General features: G+C 36.8%; 1 protein-coding gene across 1 annotated transcript in view; it reads left to right on the top strand.

Annotated features, from left to right (window-relative positions):
- Nucleotides 1-25,408, top strand: part of LOC307180587 (dedicator of cytokinesis protein 11-like) — a gene marked incomplete at its 3' end in the record, with an annotated part of 56,085 nt that overhangs the window by 4,666 nt on the left and 26,011 nt on the right. Inside the window, exons 5-6 of the mRNA XM_079910966.1 lie at nt 697-812; nt 2,985-3,122. Of these exons, the coding sequence (XP_079767092.1) occupies nt 697-812; nt 2,985-3,122 (254 nt within the window). The remainder of the gene's footprint in view (nt 1-696; nt 813-2,984; nt 3,123-25,408) is intronic.

Raw genomic sequence — 25,408 nt, 5'->3', positions numbered from 1 at the left:
TTCTGATTTAGAAACGTCTCATACCATTGGCATCATTGAAAACATCTGGCCATAGGGTGCCACTGTATGTAATGTAGCTGCATTTCTATGAGTTTCTCATTTTTGCACACATAATTAACAGCACAGCCTAAAATGCCTCCTGCGTTATTTCCTGGTTACATCACCATAGTTCATCACTGAAATCTTGTCTCCAAAGAAGGGGGCACCTAATTATTTGTTGCAGAGCTGTTGATAACAGAGCTGAAGTAAAAAATAGTGGAATTGATTAACCCAGAGCATATGTGATTAAGGAGTAAATACAGTGAAACTCATTAAGTCTGCAGGTATTGAAAGCCTGCTTTCTTTGTGTTTGTCTCTCTCTCTGAGTCTTTGGAGGAGAAAATCATTCAAAACTGTTATGTGAATCTCTGTGTTGGGCAGTTTTTTTTTTTTTTTTTTTTTTTTTTTTTTTTTTTTTTTTTTTTGCGATACACGGGCCTCTCACTGTTGTGGCCTCTCCCGTTGCGGAGCACAGGCTCCGGACGCACAGGATCAGCAGCCATGGCTCACGGGCCCAGCCGCTCCGCAGCATGTGGGATCTTCCCAGACCAGGGCACGAACCCGTGTCCCCTGCATCGGCAGGCGGACTCTCAACCACTGCGCCACCAGGGAAGCCCTGTTGGGCAGTTTTAATTTTCTTTTTTTTTTAAATCCCAGGTTCTGCAACAACTGAAGCAGACATTTTCCATCAGGCACTTCTTGAAGGCAATACTGCTACTGAAGTTTCCCTAACAGTACTAGATACCATATCATTTTTCACCCAGTGCTTCAAGGTAAACATGAAGAGTTAGAACTCAGTCGGTATCATTGCAAAGAAAATATTATGCAAAAACTAATTAGTCAGACGAAGCTTAGTATAGTATAAAAACCCCCAGTGAGCAGTCAGGAAACTTGGATGGCAGACCTAGTTTGGCTCCTGTGTGACCTTGGGAAATCACTGAGACTCGTGTGCCACATCCATAAAATGAGAGGATTGGACTAATTTGCCCTGAATTTCCCTTCTCTTTTATTTTCCTGTTTAAAAACAGTTTTCTTTCACACTTTTATGAAAATATCCAGTAATTTTTAGCCCAAATTATGAATGAGTCAGTTTATCCAAGCACCCGTTGTGATGAGGTATCTTGTCAAGCCAGATGATGTCCAGGCAGGCCGGCTGGCTGGCTTCCCTCGTCAGGTGCCTGGTGGTTTTTCTCTGCTGCTTGCCTCTCAATACAAATCATCATTGCTAGGATTAAAAAAAAATAAGAAGAAATTAAAAGCAATTATCTTGCAGGGTTGTTGAAGGTGTAAAATGAGATAATGGATGTGAGAGTGCTTTGAAAAGTAAAGACTGTATAACTATAATGAAGGGTAACAGTAGTGGGAGAACTCAAAAGTGAAAACTCTTGCTGGCTTTTCATCTGAGTTATACAGATTTTTTTTCTTTTCTTCCCCCCTTCTCTAAGTAATTCAGTTAATTGCTTCAGCCCTCTGGATTTACTATGGAAACCTGGTCTGTGCTTTTCAAAGAGGCTTATCAGGGAAAACTGAATTAGATACTAATAAGAAATAGGCTGCAAAATCCCTTTATGAAGTATTAAGTTCTGATTAAAATGCAGCCAAAATTCATTTTTTATTGTGCCAGTAAGTAAGACATTTGGTCTCAAGGTTTGCATTGTATTCTTTCCTCCTATCCAAATACTTCTTATTTGTTTAACATACATCTCTTGGTAGATGTCAGGCACTATCCGAAGTGCTTTAGAAATATTAACTCACTTTTTTGTCATGGGTCTGGAGGTGGAAAAGAGAACTGCAAATGGGCACCAAGGATCTTTTTGAGATGATGGGAATGATTGGGTTGTAATGGTTGCAAAACTCTGGAAATTTACCAAAAATAATTGAATCATGTACTTAAAATAGGTAAATTTTGTGGTATGTAAATTATACCTTAATAAACTTAAAAGTATAAATGTGAACTCACCTTTAATCCTCATACTAGCTTCGTGATATAGATACTGTTATTTTTCCCATTTTAAAATGAGGAAACTGAGGCTCACAGGGAAGTTAATATCACATAGGTGGTTAGTTAGCAGAATCAGGATTCTGATCTAGGCCAGTTATCACAAGAGTCCATGCTTCTAACCACTACCCCATGCTTCTTAGAAGTAGACTTACAGAAATATCAAACACCATTCAGGGATTCTGGCTATCAAGGTTACTATTAAATCTGTTACAGGTTTGCATATTGTTTTGGTTTGTTGTTGTTATTTTTGGCCAAGTTGTAACCTGGTAATTAGTTGCTTGAGGGATAGGAGAGCAGGGCTGGAGGTGTTAACCAATGCATTTTTTTTTAAAGGTTCACAAACCAATAGATATTTCTCTATAATTTGTTGTTTCTCTTATATCTCTATTTGCAAGGAACATTTAAACAATTTACGTAGTCTGTTCAATTGTGATCCCTGTTATTATCTACTCATAGAGGGTTTAATTTGTCACCAGTGGCTAAAGATGTCTTATACTAAACATACATTTAAAAGCAAATTAGATAATAGACTTTTAAAATGGAATTGATGTTTTCCTTAATTCTTACATTACTTTGTCAGAGAAATACAAAGGCTGGTTACCTTGTATCCAGTTTTAATTTACTGATTTCTGAATTGAGGAGCAATATGGTTAGGTTAATAGAAAATACTCTTCCCATACTAGTTCTGTATTTGCTGTGTTATACTGGAAAAAGATTTTTTTTCATCTATTTAAAATTATGGAATTAAGTATAGATGTAGTTTATATAGTATTTTGAGATTTCCAAGTTGAAAGATGGCACAGATGATTTTAGATTATGTTAAACTTTTTATTGTTACTTTTCAAGCAGTGGTTTGATAAACAGGATGTTGGTAAAGCCTGTTCTCTCATTCTAGGGGGAGCAGCATAAACTATTTCTGCAAATTTTTTTTCATGTTTTATAGAGCCAACTTTTAAATAATGATGGCCACAACCCGTTAATGAAAAAAGTATTTGATATTCATCTTGCTTTTCTTAAAAATGGGCAATCTGAAGTGTCGCTGAAACATGTCTTTGCCTCACTGCGAGCTTTCATTAGTAAGGTAAGAGCAGAGCTTTGTGGCTGCGAGTGGCCTTGCTTCATAGCAAGAAGGAAAGGTGAACAGGGATCATTGCGAAGACCTCTCCAAACCTCAGATAAGGAAGCCATTAAATCCTACCCTTGTAAATATTAGAACAGCAAAATACGTAAAGAGAGCCTGACCAGGCATTCCCTAAAATCAGCACGTGCTTTTTATTTTGTCCTGTCATTCCTTTCTGAAGAGTATCATTTTAAAATTACCAACTGCCAGTTTTTCTTCTCTTTTGCTTCTTTTTAAAGTATTGTCATGCTGAAGATATATAAGCTGTGAGGGTACTCGTGTATAAGCACTTTGAAAGCAGAGACCAAGGCTTATAACCCCAGGGCCTTGTATGATATCTTGCAAATTGTAGGCACTCAATACATGTTCAGATGAATGAATCCTTCCTTTCAGTGCGAATTGTATCGGTGGCCTCTAAATGTTCAGGCCACTTACCTCATCCAAACTAAAACTTCAGACTAGGCTTTTAGGATAAGTGTGACTGAAACAGATAGCAAGATTTATTTCTGATCTGGTTTTGATAGCTTTTAAACATAATTAAAAGCATTAGGAAGCAAGATGGAGTTAAAATTATGGAAAGGCACAGTCTAGGCCTCCACTCTAGTATGTGTAACTCCAACAAGACAAATTCAGTTAACCGATTTGTGTAATAGGATAGCTGAGCATGGAAAACTTTTTTGTCATTATTTGTATGGCAACTTACAGGGTTTAACTGATATAAAAATCAGGTGATCTTGAAGGTTTATTTTTAAATTGACGTTCTTTTTTTTTTAAATTTTTTAATTTTTGGCTGCGTTGGGTCTTTGTTGCTGCTCGCGGGCTGTCCCTAGTTGCGGCGAGCGGGGGCTATTCTTTGTTGTGGTGCGCGGGCTACTCATTGTGGTGGCTTCTCTTGTTGCGGAACATGGGCTCCATGCGTGCGGGCTTCAGTAGTTGCGGCACGTGGGCTCAGTAGTTGTGGATCGCAGGCTCTAGAACGCAGGTTCAGTAGTTGTGGCGCAGGGGCTTAGTTGCTCCGCGGCATGTGGGATCTTCCCGGATGAGGGCTTGAAACCATGTCCCTGCATTGGGAGGCAGATTCTTAACCACTACGCCACCAGGGAAGCCCTAAATTGCCATTCTTTAATATATATATATTTTTACATCTTTATTGGAGTATAATTGCTTTACAATGGTGTATTAGTTTCTGCTTTATAACAAAGAGAATCAGTTATACATATACATATGTTCCCATATCTCTTCCCTCTTGCGTCTCCCTCCCTCCCACCCTCGCTATCCCACCCCTCTAGGTGGTCACAAAGCACCGAGCTGATCTCCCTGTGCTATGCGGCTGCTTCCTACTAGCTATCTACCTTACGTTTAGTACGGTATGTATGTCCATGCCTCTCTCTCGCTTTGTCACAGCTTACCCTTCCCCCTCTCCATATCCTCAACTTCATTCTCCAGTAGGTCTGTGTCTTTATTCCTGTCTTACCCCTAGGTTCTTCATGACATTTTTTTCCCTTAAATTCCATATATATGTGTTAGCATACGGAATTTGTCTTTCTCTTTCAGACTTACTTCACTCTGTATGACAGACTCTAGGTCCATCCACCTCATTACAAATAGTTCAATTTCATTTCATTTTATGGCTGAGTAATATTGCATTGTATGTATGTGCCACATCTTCTTTATCCATTCATCCGATGATGGACACTTAGGTTGTTTCCATCTCTGGGCTATTGTAAATAGAGCTGTAATGAGCATTTTGGTACATGACTCTTTTTGAATTATGGTTTTCTCAGGGTATATGCCTAGTAGTGGGATTGCTGGGTCATATGGTATTCTATTTGTAGTTTTTTAAGGAACCTCCATACTGTTCTCCATAGTGGCTGTACCAATTCACATTCCCACCAGCAGTGCAAGAGTGTTCCCTTTTCTCCACAACCTCTCCAGCATTTATTGTTTCTAGATTTTTTGATGATGGCCATTCTGACTGGTGTGAGATGATATCTCATTGTAGTTTTGATTTGCATTTCTCTAATCATTAATAATGTTGAGCATTCTTTCATGTGTTTGTTGGCAGTCTGTATATCTTCTTTGGAGACATGTCTATTTAGGTCTTCTGCCCATTTTTGGATTGGGTTGTTTGTTTTTTTGTTATTGAGCTGCATGAGCTGCTTATACATTTTGGAGATTAATCCTTTGTCAGTTGCTTCATTTGCAAATATTTTCTCCCATTCTGAGGGTTGTCTTTTGGTCTTGTTTATGGTTTCCTCTGCTGTGCAAAAGCTTTGAAGTTTCATTAGGTCCCATTTGTTTATTTTTGTTTTCATTTCCATTTCTCTAGGAGGTTGGTCAAAAAGGATCTTGCTGTGATTTATGTCATAGAGTGTTCTTCCTATGTTTTCCTCTAAGAGTTTGATAGTTTGTGGCCTTACATTTAGGTCTTTAATCCATTTTGAGCTTATTTTTGTGTATGGTTTAGGGAGTGATCTAATCTCATACTTTTACATGTACCTGTCTAGTTTTCCCAGCACCACTTATTGAAGAGGCTGTCCTTTCTCCACTGTACATTCCTGCCTCCTTTATCAAAGATAAGGTGACCATATATGCGTGGGTTTATCTCTGGGCTTTCTATCCTGTTCCATTGATCTGTCTTTCTGTTTTTGTGCCAGTACCATGCTGTCTTGATTACCGTAGCTTTGTAGTATAAGCTGAAGTCAGGGAGCCTGATTCCTCCAGCTTCGTTTTTCGTTCTCAGGATTCCTTTGGCTATTCGGGGTCTTTTGTGTTTCCATACAAATTGTGATTTTTTTTTGTTCTAGTTCTGTGAAAAATGCCAGTGGTAGTTTGATAGGGATTGCATTGAATCTATAGATTGCTTTGGGTACTAGAGTCATTTCCACAATGTTGATTCTTCCAATCCAGGAACATGGTATATCTCTCCATCTATTTGTATCATCTTTAATTTATTTCATCAGTGTCTTATAATTTTCTGCATACAGGTCTTTTGTCTCCATATGTAGGTTTATTCCTAGATATTTTAGTCTTTTTGTTGCAATGGTAAATGGGAGTGTTTTCTTGATTTCACTTTCAGATTTTTCATCATTAGTGTATAGGAATGCCAGAGGTTTCTGTGCATTAATTTTGTATCCTGCTACTTTACCAAATTCATTGATTAGCTCTAGTAGTTTTCTGGTAGCATCTTTAGGATTCTCTATGTATAGTATCATGTCATCTGCAAACAGTGACAGCTTTACTTCTTCTTTTCTGATTTGGATTCCTTTTATTTCCTTTTCTTCTCTGATTGCTGTGGCTAAAACTTCCAAAACTATGTTGAATAAGAGTGGTTAGAGTGGGCAACCTTGTCTTGTTCCTGATCTTAGTGGAAATGCTTTCAGTTTTTCACCATTGAGGATGATGTTGGCTGTGGTTTTTTTCATATATGGCCTTTATTATGTTGAGGAAAGTTCCCTCTATGCCTACCTTCTGCTGAGATTTAATCATAAATGAGTGTTGAATTTTGTCGAAAGCTTTCTCTGAATCTATTGAGATGATCATATGGTTTTTCTCCTTCAATTTGTTAATATGGTGTATCACGTTGATTGATTTGTGTATTTGGAAGAATGCTTGCATTCCTGGAATAAACCCCACTTGATCATGGTGTATGATCCTTTTAATGTGCTGTTGGATTCTGTTTGCTAGTATTTTGTTGAGGATTTTTGCATCAATGTTCATCAGTGATATTGGCCTGTAGTTTTCTTTCTTTGTGACATCCTTGTCTGGTTTTGGTATCAAGGTGATGGTGGCCTCATAGAATGAGTTTGGGAGTGTTCCTCCCTCTGCTCTATTTGGAAGAGTTCAAGAAGGATAGGTGTTAGCTCTTCTCTAAATGTTTGATAGAATTCGCCTGTGAAGCCATCTGGTCCTGGGCTTTTGTTTGTTGGAAGATTTTTAATCACAGTTTCAATTTCAGTGCTTGTGATTGGTCTGTTCATATTTTCTGTTTCTTCCTGATTCAGCCTTGGCAGGTTGTGCATTTCTAAGAATTTGTCCATTTCTTCCAGGTTGTCCATTTTATTGGCATAGAGTTGCTTGTCGTAATCTCTCATGATCTTTTGTATTTCTGCAGTGTCAGTTGTTACTTCTCCTTTTTCATTTGTTAATTCTATTGATTTGAGTCTTCTCCCTTTTTTTCTTGATGAATCTGGCTAATGGTTTATCTATTTTGTTTATCTTCTCAAAGAACCAGCTTTTAGTTTTATTGATCTTTGCTAGCGTTTCCTTCCTTTCTTTTTCATTTATTTCTGATCTGATCTTTATGATTTATTTCCTTCTGCTAGCTTTGGGGTTTTTTTGCTCTTCTTTCTCTAATTGCTTTAGGTGCATGGTTAGTTTGTTTATTCGAGATGTTTCCTGTTTCTTAAGGTAGGATTGTAGTGCTATAAACTTCCCTCCTAGAACTGCTTTTCCTGCATCCCATAGGTTTTGGGTCATCGTGTCTCCATTGTCATTTGTTTCTAGGTATTTTTTGATTTTGTCTTTGATTTCTTCAGTGATCACTTCATTATTAAGTAGTGTATTGCTTAGCCTCCATGTGTTTATATTTTTTACAGATCTTTTCCTGTAATTGATATCTAGTCTCATAGCGTTGTGGTCGGAAAAGATACTTGATACAATTTCAATTTTCTTAAATTTACCAAGGCTTGATTTGTGACTGAAGATATGATCTCTCTTGGAGAATGTTCCATGAGCACTTGAGAAAAATGTGTATTCTGTTGTTTTTGGATGGAATGTCCTATAAATATCAATGAAGTCCATCTTGTTTAATGTATGATTTAAAGTTTGTGTTTCCTTATTTATTTTCATTTTGGATGATCTGTCCATGGGTGAAAGTGGGGTGTTAAAGTCCCCTACTATGAATGTGTTACTGTCAATTTCCCCTTTTATGGCTGTTAGTTTTTGCCATATGTATTGAGGTGCTCCTATGTTGGGTGCATAAGTATTTACAATTGTTATATCTTCTTGGATCGATCCCTTGATCATTATGTAGTGTCCTTCTTTGTCTCCTCTAATAGTCTTTATTTTAAAGTCAATTTTGTCTGATATGAGAATTGCTACTAGAGCTTACTTTTGGTTTCCATTTGCATGGAATATCTTTTTCCATCCCCTCACTTTCACTCTGTATGTTTCCCTAGGTTCGAAGTGGGTCTCTTGTAGATAGCATATATATGGGTCATGTTTTGGTATCCATTCAGCCAGTCTGTGTTTTTTGGTGGGAGCATTTAGTCCATTTACATTTAAGGCAATTATCAATATGTATGTTCCTATTCCCATTTTCTTAATTGTTTTGGTTTTGTTATTGTAGGTCTTTTCCTTTTCCTGTGTTTCTTGCCTAGAGAAGTTCCTTTAGCATTTGTTTTAATGCTGGTTTGGTGGTGCTAACCTCTCTCAGCTTTTGTTTGTCTGTAAATGTTTTAATTTCTCCATCAAATCTCAATGAGATCCTTGCTTGGTAGAGTAATCTTGGTTGTAGCTTTTTCTCCTTCATCTCTTTAAATATGTCTGCCACTCCTTTCTGGCTTGCAGATTTTCTGCTGAAAGATCAGCTGTTATCCTTATGGAGATTCCCTTGTGTGTTATTTGTTGTTTTTCCCTTGCTGCTTTTAATATGTTTTCTTTGTATTTAATTTTTGATAGTTTGATTAATATGTGTCTTGGCATGTTTCTCCTTGGATTTATCCTGTATGGGCCTCTCTGTGCTTAATGTAATTGATTAACTATTTGCTTTCCCATATTAGGGAAGTTTTCAAATCTAATCTCCTCAAATATTTTCTCAGTCCCTTTTTTTTTCTCTTATCTACTGGGACCCCTGTAATTCTTATGTTGGTGTGTTTAATGTTGTCCCAGAGGTCTCTGAGACTGTCCTCAGTTCTTTTCATTCTTTTTTCTTTATTCTGTTCTGCAGTAGTTTTTTCCACTATTTTATCTCCCAGGGCACTTATCCGTTCTTCTGCCTCAGTTATTCTGCTCTTGATCCCTTCTAGAGTATTTTTAATTTCATTTTTTGTGTTGTTCATGGTTGCTTGTTTCCTCTTTAGTTCTTCTAGGTCCTTCTTAAATGTCTCTTGCATTTTCTCTATTCTATTTCCAAGATTTTGGATCATCTTTACTATCATTATTCTGAATTCTTTCTCAGGTCGACTGCCTATTTCCTCGTCCTTTGTTAGGTCTTGTGGGTTTTTACCTTGCTCCTTCATCTGCTGTGTATTTTTCTGTCTTCTCATTTTGCTTATCTTACTCTGCTTGGGGTCTCCTTTTTGAAGGCTGCAGGTTTGTACTTCCCGTTGTTTTTGGTGTCTGTCCCCAGTGGCTAAAGTTGGTTCAGTGGGTTGTGTAGGCCTCCTGGTGGAAGGGACTAGTTTCTGTCTTCTGGTGGATGAGCCTGGATCTTGTCTTTCTGGTGGGCAGTTCCACGTCTGGTGGTGTGTTTTGAGGTGTCTGTGGCCTTATTATGATTTTAGGCAGCCTCTCTGCTAATGGGTGGTGTTGTGTTCCTGTCTTGCTAGTTGTCTGGCATAGGGTGTCCAGCACTCTAGCTTGCTGGTCTTTGAGTGAAGCTGGGTTTTGGTGTCGAGATGGAGATCTCTGGGTGATTTTCGCCGTTTGATATTTTGTGGAGCTGGGAGGTCTTTTGTGGAACAGTGTCCTGAAGCTGCCTCTCCCATGTCAGAGGCACAACACTAACTCCTGGCTGCAGCACCAAGAGCCTTTCATCCACTCGGCTCAGAATAAAAGGGAGAAAAAGTAGACAGAAAAAAGAAAGAAAGAGGATGAAATAAAATAAAATAAAGATAAAATAAAGTTATTAAAATAAAAAATAATTATTTTTAAAAAATTAAAGAAAACGGACAAACAGAACCCTAGGACAAATGGTGAAAGCAAAGCTATACAGACAAAATCTCACACAGAAACATACACACTCACAAAAAGAAGAAAAGAGGAAAATATAATGAATTTTGCTCTCAAAGTCCACCTCCTCAATTTGGGATGATTTGTTGTCTATTCAGGTATTCCACTGATGCAGGGTTCATCAAGTTGTTTGTGAAGATTTAATCCGCTGCTCCTGAGGCTGCTGGGAGAAATTTCCCTTTCTCTTCTATGTTCGCACAGCTCCTGGGGCTCAGCTTTGGATTTGGCCCTGCCTCTGCATGTAGGTCGCCGGAGGGCATCTTTTCTTAGCTCAGACAGGACGGGGTTAAAGGAGCAGCTGATTCAGGGTCTCTGACTCAGTCAGGCCAGGGGGAGGGAGGGAGGGACATGGAGTGCGGGGCAACCCTGCAGTGGCAGAGGCCAGCGGGACGTTGCACCAGCCTCAGGCGCGCCGTTCGTTCTCCCGGGGAAGTTGTCCCTGGATCCCATGACGCTGGCAGTGGCGGGCTGTACAGGCTCCCTGGAAGGGTGGTGTGGTTAGTGACCTGTGCTCACAAAGAGGCTTCTTGGTGGCGGCAACAGCAGCCTTAGCGTCTCATGCCCGTCTCTCGGGTCTGCGCTGTTAGCCGCAGCTCGCACCTGTCTGTGGAGCTCCTTTAGGCAGCGCTCTTAAGCCCCTCTCCTCGTGCACCAGCAAACCAAGAGGGAAGATATGTCTCTTGCCTCTTCGGCAGGTCCAGAGTTTTCCCCAGACTCCCTCCCGGCTAGCCGTGGTGCACAACCCCTTCAGGCTGTGTTCAAGTCGCCGGTCCTCTCCCAGCATCTGACCAAAGCCCGAGCCTCAGCTCCCAGCCCCCGCCCGCCCTGGCGGGTGAGCAGGCAAGCCTCTCGGGCAGGTGAGTGCTGGTTGGCACTGATCTTCTGTGCGGGAATCTCTCCACTTTGCCCTGCGCACCCCTGTTGATGTGCTCTCCTCCACAGCTCCGAAGCTTCCCCCCTCTGCCACCCGCAGTCTCCACCTGTGAAGGGGCTTCCTAGTGTGTGGAAACCTTTCCTCCTTCACAGCTCCCTCCCACTGGTGTAGGTCCTGTCCCTATTCTTTTGTCTTTTCTTTTTTCTTTTGGCCTACCCAGGTACCTGGGGAGTTTCTTGTCTTTTGGGAGGTCTGAGGTCTTCTGCCAGCATTCAGTGGGTGTTCTGTAGGAGTTTTTCCATGTGTAGATGTATTTCTGGTGTATCTGTGGGGAGGAAGTGATCTCCATGTCTTACTCTTCCGCCAGCTTCCCTGTCTCTCCCAATACTGTTAAATAAAAGTGGTGAGAATGGGCATCCTGAACTTATAGGAAGTTCTTTCAGCTTTTCAACATAGGGTATGATGTTAGCTGTTGATTTGTCATATATGGCCTTTATTGTGTTGAAATATGTTCCCTCTGTACATATTATATTGAGAGCTCTTATCATAAATGGATATTAAATTTTCTCAACAGTTTTCTGCATCTTTCGAGATGCTCATAATTTTTTTTTCTTTACTTTATTACTGTGGTGTATCAAATTGACTGATTTGTGGTTTGATCCATACTTGCATCTCTGGGATAAATCCCACTTGATCATGGTGATGGACCTTTTAATGTGTTGTTGAATTTGGATTGCTAGTATTTTGTTGAGGATTTTGCACCTATGTTCCTCAGTAATACTGGTCAGTAATTTTCTTTCTGTTTTTTATTTATATTTTTGTTTTGTTTTGTTATCAAGGGAATGCTGGCTACATAGAATGAGTTTGGAAGTGTTCATTCCTCTGCAAGTATTTGGAACATTTTGAGGACAGGCATTAACTCTTCTCTAAATGTTTGGTAGTATTTACCTGTGAAGCTGTCTGCTCCTAGGGTTTTGTTTGTTGGAAGTTTTCTTTATTACTGTTTCAATTTCTTTACTGATACTTGGTCTGTGGATATTTTCCATTTCTTCCTGGTCCTATCTTGTGAGATTGTACATTTCTAGGAATTTCTCCATATCTTCTAGATTTTCTATTTAATTTTTGCATAATTATTTGTAGTAATCTCTTATGATCCTTTCTATTTCTATAATGTCAGTTTTGACTTCTTCTGTTTCATTTCTGATTATACTTGGTCTCTCTTATTGATCGTTTGACTAATGGTTTATCAATCTTCTTTATCTTTTCATAAATAAAGTTCTTAGTTTCATTGTTCTTTCTTATTTTTATTTAGTTTTTTATTTAGTCTTCATTTCACTTATTTCTTCTCTCATCTCTCATTTCTTCTACCAACACTGGCTTTTGTTTGTTCTTTTTCTACTTCATTTAAGTGTAAGCTTAGGTTGCTTTTTTGGGATTTTTGTTTTATTGTTTCCTGTGGTAATCTTTTATTGCTATAAACTTTCCTCTTAGAACTGCTTTTTTTTTTAATCTTTGTTGGAGTATAATTGCTTTACAATATTGTGTTAGTTTCTGCTGTATAACAAAGTGAATCAGCTATATGTATACATATATCCCCATATCTCCTCCCTCTTGCGTTTCCCTCCCACCCTCCCTATCCCACCGCTCTATGTGCTCATAAAGCACCGAGCTTATCTCCCTGTGCTATGCGGCTGCTTCCTACTAGCTATCTATTTTACATTTGGTAGTGTATATTGGCCATGCCACTCACGCACTTTGTTCCAGCTTACCCTTCCCCCTCCCTGTGTCTTCAAGTTCATTCTCTAGTAGGTCTGTGTCTATTCCCTTGCCCTTAGTCTTGCCCTTAGGTTCTTCATGACCGGTTTTTTTTTTTTTTTTTTTTTTTTTAGATTCCATATATATGTATTAGCACATGGTATTTGTTTTTCTTTTTCTGACTAACTTCACTCTGTATGACAGATTCTAGGTCCATCCACTTCACTACAAATAACTTAATTTCTTTTCTTTCTATGGCTGAATAATATTCGATTGTATACATGGGCCACATCTTCTTTATACATTCATCTGTCAATGGACACTTAGGTTGCTTCCATGTCCTGGCTATTGTAAATAGAGCTGCAATGAACATTGTGGTACATGACTCTTTTTGAATTATGGTTTTCTCAGGGTATATGCCCAGTAGTGGTATTGCTGTGTCATATGGTAGTTCTATTTTTGTTTTTATAAGGAACCTCCATACTGTTCTCCATAGTGGCTGTATCAATTTACATTCCCACCAACCATGCAAGAGTGTTCCCTTTTCTCCACATCCTCTCCAGCATTTATTGTTTGTAGATTTTTTGATGATGGCCATTCTGACCGGTTTGAGATGATATCTCATTGCAGTTTTGATTTCCATTTCTCTGATATTTAGTGATGTTGAGCCTCCTTTCATGTGCCTGTTGGGCATTTGTATGTCTTCTTTGGAGAAATATCTATTTAGGTCTTCTGCTCATTTAAAAATTTTGTTTTATATTAAGCTATATGTGCTGTTTGGATATTTGGGAAATTAAGCACTTGTCGGTTTCATCATTTGCAAAAATTTTCTCCCATTCTGTAGGTTGTCATTTCCTTTTGTCTATGGTTTCCTTTGCTGTGCAAAGGCTTTGAAGTTTAATTAGGTTCATTTGTTTATTTTTGCTTTTGTTTCCTTTGTTTTAGGAGACAGATCCAAGAAATATTGCTGTGATTTTTGTCAAAGAGAGATCTGCTTATGTTTTCCTCTAGGAGTTTTATAGTATTGGGTCTTATGTTTAGGTCTTTAATCCATTTTCATCTTATTTTTGTATATGGTGTTAGAGAATGTTATAATTTCATTCTTTTACATACAGCTGTCCAGATTTCCTAGCACCACTTACTGAAGAGACTGTCTTTTCTCCATTGTATATTCTTGCCTCCTTTGTTGTAGATTTTATGACATAAGTGCGTGGGTTTTCTTCTGGACTCTCTATCTTGTTCCACTGATCTATGTGTCTCTTTTTGTGCCAGTCCCATGGTGTTTTGATTACCATAGCTTTGCGGGATGGTCTGAAGTCAAGGAGCCAGATTTCTTTAGCTCCATTCTTCTTTCTCAAGATTGTTTTGCATATTTGGGGTCTTTTGTATTTCCATATAACTTAAAAAAAATTTTGTTCTAATTGTGTTGTAAAATGCCATTGGTAATTTAATAGGAATTGCACTGAATTTGTAGATTGCCTTGGATAGTATTTCTATTTTGACAATGTTGTTTCTTCCAATCCAGGAATACAGTGTATGTTTCCATCTGTGTCATCTTCAATTTCTTTCATCAACATCTTATACTTTTTGGAGTACAGGTCTTTTGCCACCTTAGGTAGGTTTATTCTTAGATATTTTATTCTTTTTAATTCAATGGTAAATGGGATTATTTCCTTAATTTCTCTTTCTGATCTTTCATTGTTAGTTTATAGGAATGCAACAGATTTCTGTGTGTTAATTTTGTATCTTGACACTTTACCAAATTTGTTGATAAACTCTAGTAGTTTTTTGGTAGCATCTTTACTGTTTTGTATGTATAGTATCATGTCATCTGCAAATAGTGAATGTTTTACTTCTTTTACAACTTGGATTCCTTTTTTTTTCTTTTTCTTCTCTGGTTTCTGTGGCTAGGTATTCCAAAACTATGTTGAATAAAAACGGTGAGAGTGGGCATCCTAGTCTTTTTCCTGATCTTAGAGACAATGCTTTCAGCTTTTCACTGTTGAGTATAATCTTAGCTGTGGATTTGTCATATATGGCGTTATGTAAAATTTACTTTTGAATGAGAGTGTTAAGCTTATTTTTTGAGGAGGGGTCATTTGGAAAAGACCTTGAATGATCAGTAGAAGTTAATCAATTAGGATTGGATGGGAAGCACATTAAGGTGGGAGCAAACTTCCAAATGCAGTGAAATGTGAAGAAATCTGAGCTAATAAAAATATGATTTGAACCAAAATTTAAAAAAATAATAATGTTAGAGTACCAGCTAAATTAACCAAAATGAAAAAAATACAGTATAAAATTAAATAAAATAAGAAGTTAAACAAAAATATTTTAAAAGAGTATAAATTATTAGACCCTCTCCTGAAGGCAGAGATGAAGAAGTTAAGAATAAAATTTCTAAAGACTTTTGAGTTTTTTAAAATAAGTGAATGGAATTACATGAAAAGAATTAAATATCCCTGCATAGACTGGGGGAAAAACAAGAAAATAATTAAAGAAACTTTAAAAATAGATCACCAGTTCCAGATATTCCTATAATTTAATTTTATGAAGCTCATCAAGACCTGATAAGTTTAGTAGGTATGAGTATTTAATAATTTTTGATCATAAGATGTCACTGCCCATTAGAATATAGGGGTTCTGATATTAGTCAAGAAGCTGAATCATAAAGAAAGTTATCAGGTAGTGCCCTTAAAGGAGTTACTGTTGAAAATATTGAGTAAAATCTTAAAAAACTATATAAAGTGTGCTTACGACCGAAACTTGAAGATGGCTTAATAGTAGTATAAGTGATGATAATAATATGTAACCTGGCTTTTCTATGGTACTTTTGGCTTTACAAATCAGTTTTGATGGTTACCATATTTTCTTGGGGGATCACAGGTTCCAAGAGAAGACAACAGTTGAAGTGGACCCTAGAAGGGAAGTAGGCAGAGAAAGGAGAGGCATCTTGGTACCATAAACTATATTATGCACTTTTGAGCAAGAGCTTAGTGGGTACTCAGTAAAAAGTGTCATTAAATGTACATATAAGTCATTCCAGGCAGAGTGAGTGACATGAACAAGGAGAAAGGCATGAAAGGATGCAGCGTGTTTGAAAGATGTCTGGTAAATCCTACTGTGTACAAGGAATTTAACAAGGTAGTTTTATAGACATGATATTTTTTTCTCAGTATTCCTGTGATTGTAGGCAATAAACTCTGTTTCACAGATGAGGGGACTGTAGCCCCAAAAGGCTAAGTAATTTGACCAAGGTCACAAAAAAAGTTAGTAGCAGGATAGCAATTCATTCCCAAATCTGTCTGATGAGAAAACCAGTATTTTGTTTCCCTCACTTTACCTCCAGAATATCACATTGTGTAGGAAAGAGTTGTGGTAAGAATCAGAATATAGAGCACCTTGAATATTATGACCATGATTTAGGGCATGATTCTGTAAATGGTTTTTGAGTCAGTATGGGGTATGAGAGAGGAATGGATATTGTAATGAGAACTATGGTTACAAAGGATAGTCTGAAAGAAGATGGATTGAGAGGGTGGTAAAGAGATAGGTAGACTACAGAAGGAAAAATGTTAGTGGGCTGTTGGCAATTTTCCAAAAGAAGGTAAGTGCCTGATTCAAGGCAGTGGAGGTGGGAAATCTACCTTGTGGTGCTCTTATTTTTAGAACAGTATTAATTTCTTCTGTTGTGTTGTTTGCTGTGCACTATAATATGATTGAGATATATATTGCTTCATAAAGAGATGTAACCCTGGAAACTTTGAAAAATAAAAATGAACATGAAGAGCATTGGAAACCAAGGATGGCTGGCTTTAAAAAAATTTATTGGGGACTTCCCTGGTGGTCCAGTGGTTAAGACTCTGCACTTCCAATTCAGGGAACGTGGATTCGATCCCTGGTCGGGGAACTAAGATCCCACATGCCGTGTGGTGCAGCCAAAAGATTAAAAAATATATATTGATGTAATGATAGCATAAGGATACTTATTGTTTGAGAAATTAGTTTATTCTGAGAGGGGATACATATCCAATGAGTTTCTTACAGATCCAAACGTGAATAACCTATATCATATAAAGAATCAGAATGACTTTGCAGTGCAGTTTGAAACCAGGAAATGTGATACCTCTGGCCTTGTTCTTTTTTCTCAGGAAAGACATTATGAAACTGGCATAAAAAATACACACATAGACCAATGGAACAGAATATATAGCCCAGAATTAAACCTCCACATATACATTAACTAATAGTCAACTATGGAGACAAGAACACCCAATGAGAAAAGTATAGTCTCTTCAACAAACGGTGCCAGGAAAACTGGATAAACACATGCAGAACAATGAAATTGGACCCATATATTATACCGCTCACAAAAATTAACTGGAAATGGATCAAAGAGTTAGCCATAAGACCCAATACCATAAAATTCCTACAATAAAACTTAGGGGAGAAGACCCTTGTCATTGGTTTTGGCAATTATTTTCTGGATATGACATTGAAAACACAAACAACAAAAGCAAACCACAGCAAGTGGGACATCAAACTAAAAAGTATCTGCACGCAAAAGAAACAACAAAATTGAAAAGCAACCTATGGAATGGGAGAAAACATTTGCAAACCATGTAATGATAATGGGTTAATAACCAAAGTATATAAAGTACTCATTTAATTCAATAACAAAAATTAAATTAAAATGGGCAAAATAACTAAATAGATATTTTTCCAAAGACATACAAATGGTTAACAGGTAAAACAAAAGATGCTCAACATCACTAATCATCATGAAAATGCAAATCAAAACTACAGTGAGATATCACCTCTTACCTTTTAGAATGGCTATCAACAAGAAGACAAGAGAAAACAAGTATTGGTGAGGATGTGGCAAAAAGTGAACCCTTGTACATTGTTCATGGAAATGTAAACTTGTTCAACCACTATGGAAAATAATGTGGAGGTTTCTCAATAAATTAAACATATATCTAACATATTATACAATAATTCCACTTCTGACCATATACCCAAATTAAATAAAAGGAGGATATTGAAGAGGTATATGCCCTCTCATCTTTATTGCAGCCTTATTCTCAACAGCCAAGATACAGAGAAAAACAGAAGTGCCCATCCCATGCTCCATCAGTACTGGATAGCTTGGAATTTTCAGAACATATTAGGCAATTCCTTATCTCTCTGGTAAATACTTTATAAGATTGTAATGTCTAGCTCACACATAGTTACCACCTTCCTGAGGCTATGATCAGAATCAACCACTCCTTTCTATGTGTATCAATATATATTTTTTGTCATACCATGTGTAATTTGTATTATTTCCCTACTAGGTTGTGAGCTCCATAAAGACAGGAACTGAAGCAGTTTTAGTTCTGAATCTCCAGCTGCCAGCCTAATGTTTGATATGTAGTAGCTACCTAGTAAATGTTTTTGAAATGAATTAGTTGGAGTAGGTGTAATTGTGCTGATTTTAGAAATAACAAAAGAGAAACACGGAAAAATAAGTGATTTCTTCAAAGTAACAAAGCTATTAGGTAGGAATGTGAGGAACTGAATGGAAGTACACTTGATAATAAAATTAGTTATTTTGTTACCAGATTTTGTAATCTTTGGAGCAGAGAAAAGTCAGAGTGACTTGAATGCAAGTAGAGAAGACTCCAATGGCAATCACCTCTGAATCAGGAAGTGGTAATTCCAGAGTTAGACCCAAATAAGCATGTAGTAGAGAGAATAATGGTCCACCAAAGATGTGCATATTCTTAATCCCCAGAACTTGTGATTTATTAGGTTACATGGCAAAGTGTAATTAAGGTTACAGATGGAATTAAGGTTGCTAATTTACTGACCTTAAAATAAGGAGATTATTCTGGATTATACAGGTGCACCCAACATAATCACAGGAGTCTTTAAAAGTGGAAGAGGGAGGGAAGACAGAAGTAGAAAGATGTCAGCATGGAAATTAGTTGATTTGATGTTGCTGGTTTTGAAGATGGAAGAGTAAGGCCACAAATCAAAGAATGTAGGAGGCTTCTAGAAACTGGAAAAGGCAAGAAACAGATACTCCCCAAGGACAGTTGTAAGGAAAGCAGCCCTGCTAAAACTTTCATTTTAGTGCAGGAAGATTTATTTTTGACTTCTGACCCCCAGAATTGTTAGATAATAAATTTGTGTTATTTTAAGTTTCTAAGTTTGAGGTAATTTATTACAGTAGAAAGACAGGAGACAGTGGTAAGAAAAATGGATAATGGAACCGCAAGCCTGAGTCAGAAGTAAAGGACAATACTCAGTGATTTACTGGGAGAAGTTTCAACTTCCTAGGAAACACAAAGTAATTAAGAAAGTCCTATGTAAAAGACAAAAATGAGTTTTAATAATATGTGTAATTTTTTATTTAGACTAGCTTTTTATGATTGAAAAATTAATAGATGGACATAGTAAGACATCTAAACAGTATATGGGGGTACACAGTATAAAATCTTCATTCCACCTCTGCCCTTCAGCTACCAGTTACCCTCTCCAGAGGAATCAATTTGCTGTTATGAAAACACAAGAGTGTATGTTCTAGACCTTGTCTATGCATAGGCAAGCACATTTGTGGATAAAACCCACATTTTCAAACAAATGGAGACACACTCTACACGCTGTTCTGCACCTTGCTATTTTGTTACTTAAAATACTATATTTAATCAATTCTAAGTCATGCTTTTAAACATTTTGAAATATGTGAAATCAGCATTTATGTCATGATGGCATCTTATAATCACTGTTGGTCAGGCGTGGTCATGATATAGCAGTTTTCATTGCCTGAGTCTCTTAAATATTTTGGCATGAGTGGACAACTGCAATTCCTTTATATCAATTAATAAATCATTTAAGGATTATTGAAAGAAGTAGTATAAGGGCCGACAGTTTCTGAAAATCTTCTGTTGACACTCTCTAGTAAGAACAAGAAAGCATCAGCATCTAAACTTGCAGAATGGGTGTTGGCACGTAGGAAGAAGATTCTAGAGAAGATAATGTAGTATTCTTTTTAAAAATTCTGCATCATAAATACTTTTGATGCCCCATGGAATGATGCTCTGTGCAAGATCATGAACATCATTGACATTGAACTCAAAAACATTTCAGAAGAGCCAAACTCTTAATGTAAGAAAGCTTTAGGAATACCTTAGTAAATTACTTTTTAAAATATTTTCTTATGTATGTACAAGCAAGTGTGATTTAAGATAAAAGTCTCAGTATTAAAAAATCTAAATTAGATAATTCAATAAGTCTAAAGTAATAACCTATGTGGCAGGAAAGGAGTTATGCTTGTAGCTTTTCCAACATGGTCTCTGGACTCCTAAGGAATCCACAAGGAGGTCCCTGATATCGAAAATATCTTCATCATAATACTAATTTATTTGCCTTTTTCATTGTGTTGAATCATCTTTTCATTCCAGGAATAAGTCTTACATAGTCATGATGCATAATCCTTTTAATATGTTGATGAATTCAGTTTTCTAGAATATTTTTGAGGATTTTTTCAACAATATACATAAGTGGTATTGGTCTATAGTTTTCTTTTCTTGTAGTGTTTTAGTCTGGCCCTGATATCAGTGTAATACTAGCATCATGGAATGAGTTAGGAAATGTTCCCCCATATTCAATATTTTGAAAGAGTTTGAGAAGAATAGGTGTTAACTTTTTAAAATGTCTGATAGAATTCACCACTTGAGCATTTTGACACCAACTTTTGCTTTGTTGAAAGTTTTTCTTTGATTATGGATTAAATCTCCTTACTTGTATAGGTCTGTTCAGATTTTCTATTCCTTATTAAGTGAAATATTATAGATTGTGTGTTTCTTAGAATTTTTCCATTTTATCTAGGTTTTCCAATTTGTTGGTGAACAATAGTTCATGGTGCTCTTTTATAATCCTTTTTATTTCTATAAAACCATTAGTATTGTCCCCATTTTCATTTCTAATTATATTAATTATGAAAATTTCACAACTAACATCTCACTCAATGATAAAAGATAAAAAAGTATTTCCCCCAAAGATAAGAACAAGGGTGCCCATTTTTACCACTGTTGTTCAACATTATACTGGAAGTTCTAGCCAGAACAAATGGGCAAAGAGGAGAAATAAAATGTATCCAAGTTGAAAAGAAGTAAAACTATCTCTATTAACAGATGGCATAATTCTATAGATAGAAAATTCTAAATAATACACACAAAAGCACTATCAGAACTAATAAACAAATTCAGCAAAATTGAAGGATACAAGGTGAGCATGCAAAAATCAGTTGTATTTCTGTACCTTGAAACTACTGTGTGATCTTGGGCAATTTATGTAACCTCTCTGTGCCTTTGTCTCCTTATCTGTAAAATGGAGAAAATAATAGTGTCATAAAGTTGTGAAAAGTAAATGAGTTAATGCATATATTGTAAAACATTTAGAAAAGTTACTAAACACTCAAAAATATTACATTATTTAAATTCTGTTTACATGTTTTTGTTCAACTAGCTTTAATTATCAGTTTATCTCCAGTGCTTAACTTGGTATCTGTCCCAGAGTAGACACTTACAAAATAAGTTTGTTAAATGAATTGATGAATGTGGATGGGTAAACAGTTGTAATGTAATAGATGCTGCAGCAGATACTGAGTACAAGGCACTTTATTTTATTTTCATTGAATATAGTTCCCTGTGCTATACAGTAGGTCTTTTTGTTTATCTGTCTTATATACAGTAGTGTGTATATGTTAATCCCAAACTCTTAATTTATCTCTGCCCCCCCCCATACACACTATCCCCTTTGGTAACCATAGGTTTGTTTTCTATGTCTGTGAGTCTATTTCTAAATAAGTTCATTTATATAATTTTTCTAGCTTTCTCTTTATCTTTCTGACTTACTTCACTAAATATGGTAACCTCTAAGTCCATCCATGTTGTTGCAGATAGACATTTAATTCTTTTCTATAGCTGAGTAATAGTGCATTGTATATGTATATACCACATTTTCTTTATCCATTCATCTATCAATGGACATTTAGGTTGCTTCCATATCTTGGCTATTGTAAATAGTGCTGCTATGAACATTGGGGTCATGTATAATTTCTTTTCTTCTTTTCTTAAATTTTTATTGGAGTATAGTTTATTTACAGTATTGTGTTAATTTCAGGTGTACAGCAAAGTTAATCAGTTATACATATATATATAGCCACTCTTTATGAGACTCTTTTCCCATATAGGCCACTACAGAGTATTGAGTAGAGTTCCCTGTGCTATACAGTAGGTCCTAATTACTTATCTATTTTATATATAGTAGTGTGTATATGTCAATCCCAATATTCCAATTTATCTCTCCCGCTCTTACTCGCTGGTAATCATAAGTTTGTATTCTACATTTGTAACTTTATTTCTGTTTTGTAGATAATTTCATTTGTACACTTTTTAAAGATTCCACAGATAAGCTATATCATATGATATTTATCTTGCTTAGCCTGGCTTACTTCACTCAGTATGACAATCTGTAGGTCCATCCATGTTGCTGCAAATGGCTTTATTTTGTTCTTCTTTAAGGCTAATAGTCCATTGTATATATGTACCACATCTTCTTTATCCATTCCTCTGTCGATGGACACTTAGGTTGCTTCCACGTCCTGACTACTGTAAATAGTGCTGCAATGAACATTGGGGTGCATTTATCTTTTCAAATTAGAGTTTTCTCCATATATATGTCCACAAGTAGGATTGCTGGATCGTATGGTAACTGTTTTTAGTTTTTAAAGAATCTCCATACTGTTCTCCATAGTGGCTGCACCAATTTACATTCCCACCAACAGTGTAGGAGGATTCCTTTTTCTCCACACCATCTCCAGCATTTATTATTTGTAGACTTTTTAATGATGGCCATTCTGACTGGTGTGAGATGATAACTCATTGTTGTTTTGATTTGCATTTCTCTGACAATTAGTGATGTTAAGCATCTTTTCATGTGCCTCTCAGCCATCTGTGTGTCTTCTTTGAAGAAATGTCTATTTAGATTTTCCACTCATTTTTTTGATTGGGTTGTTTTTTTTTTTGATATGGAGCTATATGAGCTGTTTTTATATTTTGGAAATTAAGCCCTTGCCAATTGCATAATTTGCAAAATTTTTCTCCCATTCTGTAGGTTGTCTTTTCATTTTGTCTATGGTTTCCTTTGCTGTGCAAAAGTTTTGAGGTTTAATTAGGTCCCATTTTGGTTTTGTTTGTTTGTTTACTTTGTTTTAGGAGATGGATCTAAAAAATAATGTTGCAATTTAAGTCAAAGAGGGATCTTCCTATGTTTTCCTCTAGTAGTTTATAGTATCAGGTCTTACATTTAGGTCTTTAATACATTTTTATTTTATTTTATTTTTATGTATGGTGTTAGAGAATGTTCTAATTTCATTCTTGTACACGTAGCTGTTCAGTTTTTCCAGCACAAGTACAAGACACTTTAAAGGGTAAGAGGGAGGATATGAATATTGTTTGAAGGAATCAGGAAACTTTTCACTGACAGAGGGCATTTACTTTCAGAAATTTTATAGAACAGTCAGAGCTTTCAGAGCAAGCTTTGCATCCAGAAACAGGTAATGTGACGCTGATAGCCACAAGGTGGCAATATTGCAGAAGAGAGTCACCAGCAGAGGAAAACACTAGAATATGCCAGCTTCTTTCAGCCCAGAGAATGTTTATAAGATTTCTCTCTCTTCTCCCTAGAGCTTTAAGTCATGACTTTTTCCTTTTCTTTCCTTTGTTGTTGGAAATTGACATTCCTGCTTCAGGCTGCTCAGGAAGCTGTCTGGCACTCCAGCCACTCTGTCATAATCAGACAGAAGAGAGAAATGTGCTCAATATGTTTACAGTTCACCAGATAATGAACATCTAATTCCAATTCCACTGACTTCCTGTTAACTTTGATATGCCCCACCACGAGTAGAGGGAAAAAAGGATAGGGGAGAAGCAAAACTAACATTTTTTGAAGAGGTGGGCACTATATCAAGCATTTTATATAAAATCATTTCATGTAATTACCCCAACAAATCCATCATCCAGCTTCAGTGATTATTAACAAATGCATGGCTGATCTTGTTTCATCTGTACCGTCACTCCCTACACCCCACCACCACTGAAATATTTTGAGGCAAATTTCAGACATTATATCATTTAATTTGTAAATGCTTCTCTAAGAGAGAAGAGATAAGAACTTAAAACAAACAAACAGAAAAACATAACCACAGTATCATTTTCACATCTTAAAAACATAACAACACTCCTTAAATCATTAAATGTTCCATTACTATGTAGATTTCTCTGTTTTTTTTTTTTTTGTTTTTTTTTTGTTTTTTTTTTTTTGCGGTATGCGGGCCTCTCACTGTTGTGGCTTCTCCTGCTGCAGAGCAGAGGCTCTGGATGCACAGGCTCAGCGGCCATGGCTCACGGGCCCAGCCCCTCCGCGGCATGTGGGATCTTCCCGGACCGGGGCATGAACCCATGTCCCCTGCATCGGCAGGCAGACTCTCAACCACTGCATCACCAGGGAAGCCCTGGTTTTCTTATAAAAATAATTTATAATTGGTCGATTCAAATTAAGATTTGAGCAAAGTCCATTCATTGCATTTACTTGGTATGTGATGAAGAAGTTTTCATCCCCATTTTACAAACAAAATCAGAGAGGATTGTCTGTTCAGTATTTTTTAAATGTATATTGCATCAGACATTGAAGCAGGATTTGGGGATACAAAGATTAAGAAGTCAAAGCCCCTGCTCTCTGTGGACTCAACTTTTCACTCCTGAAGTCCTGTATTTCTATCACAGAACTTATTACATTATATCATAATTATGTGTTTATGTGTTCTCCTTCTAAACTATATAGTAAATTCCTTAAAGGCAGTTGTCATCTCATGTTCAACACTTTATCCTTAATACCTAACATAGTCTCTGGCACATAGCAAGTATTTAACAACTACGGGAAACTGAATAATTTTGTCTGACTGGGCAATGGGAAACAGTGAATAGTTTCAAGCATGTCAGTAATAATATAAGATTTTTCAAGGTAGGTAGGTACTCAAGTTGCCAAATGGATTGGAGGCATTATTGACTGTAGGCAGGGAGAATTGGAAGGAAGTTACTTCAGGAATTCAAGATAGAGAGGATGGGGACGAGAACCAGATCAGAGGCAGTGAGGATAGAGAGGAAACAGATTGGAGTTATTGAGAAGGTGATTTTGATAGCACTTGTAAGTAATTCCTTAGATATGCAGGGTGAGAGTGAAAAGTTCCAGGATTCAAGTTTGGATAATGATAGTACCACTAACAGAGATTCAGAATGAAAAGAAGAGGCAGGTTTGGAGTGTGGAAAGCAAAGTCAATTTGAAGTGTGTGTGATGTTCATGTGGCATTATCCAGTGGGATGTGTGAGATCAATGATCAGGAAAGAGATTATAAGTGAAAGTATAGATCTAGGAGTCATGAGCATTTAGGTGGTTGTTAAAAGCTAGATAGCAGATATCATCTCTCAGGGAGAGGACATGCAGTGCAAATGGAAGTGACCTGAGGATGAGATCCAGGGGAACTCTGAAACTTATAGAGAGGGTAGAAAATGAGAATCCTGTAAAAACAATGGAGAGGGAAAAGCCAGAGGTATTG

The sequence above is a fragment of the Stenella coeruleoalba genome (assembly GCF_951394435.1).
Source record: "Stenella coeruleoalba genome assembly, chromosome: X".
In the NCBI taxonomy this organism is placed as follows: Eukaryota; Metazoa; Chordata; class Mammalia; order Artiodactyla; family Delphinidae; genus Stenella; species Stenella coeruleoalba.
Note: the sequence above shows the minus strand (reverse complement) of the source record. Positions and strands in the feature narration are given on the sequence as shown.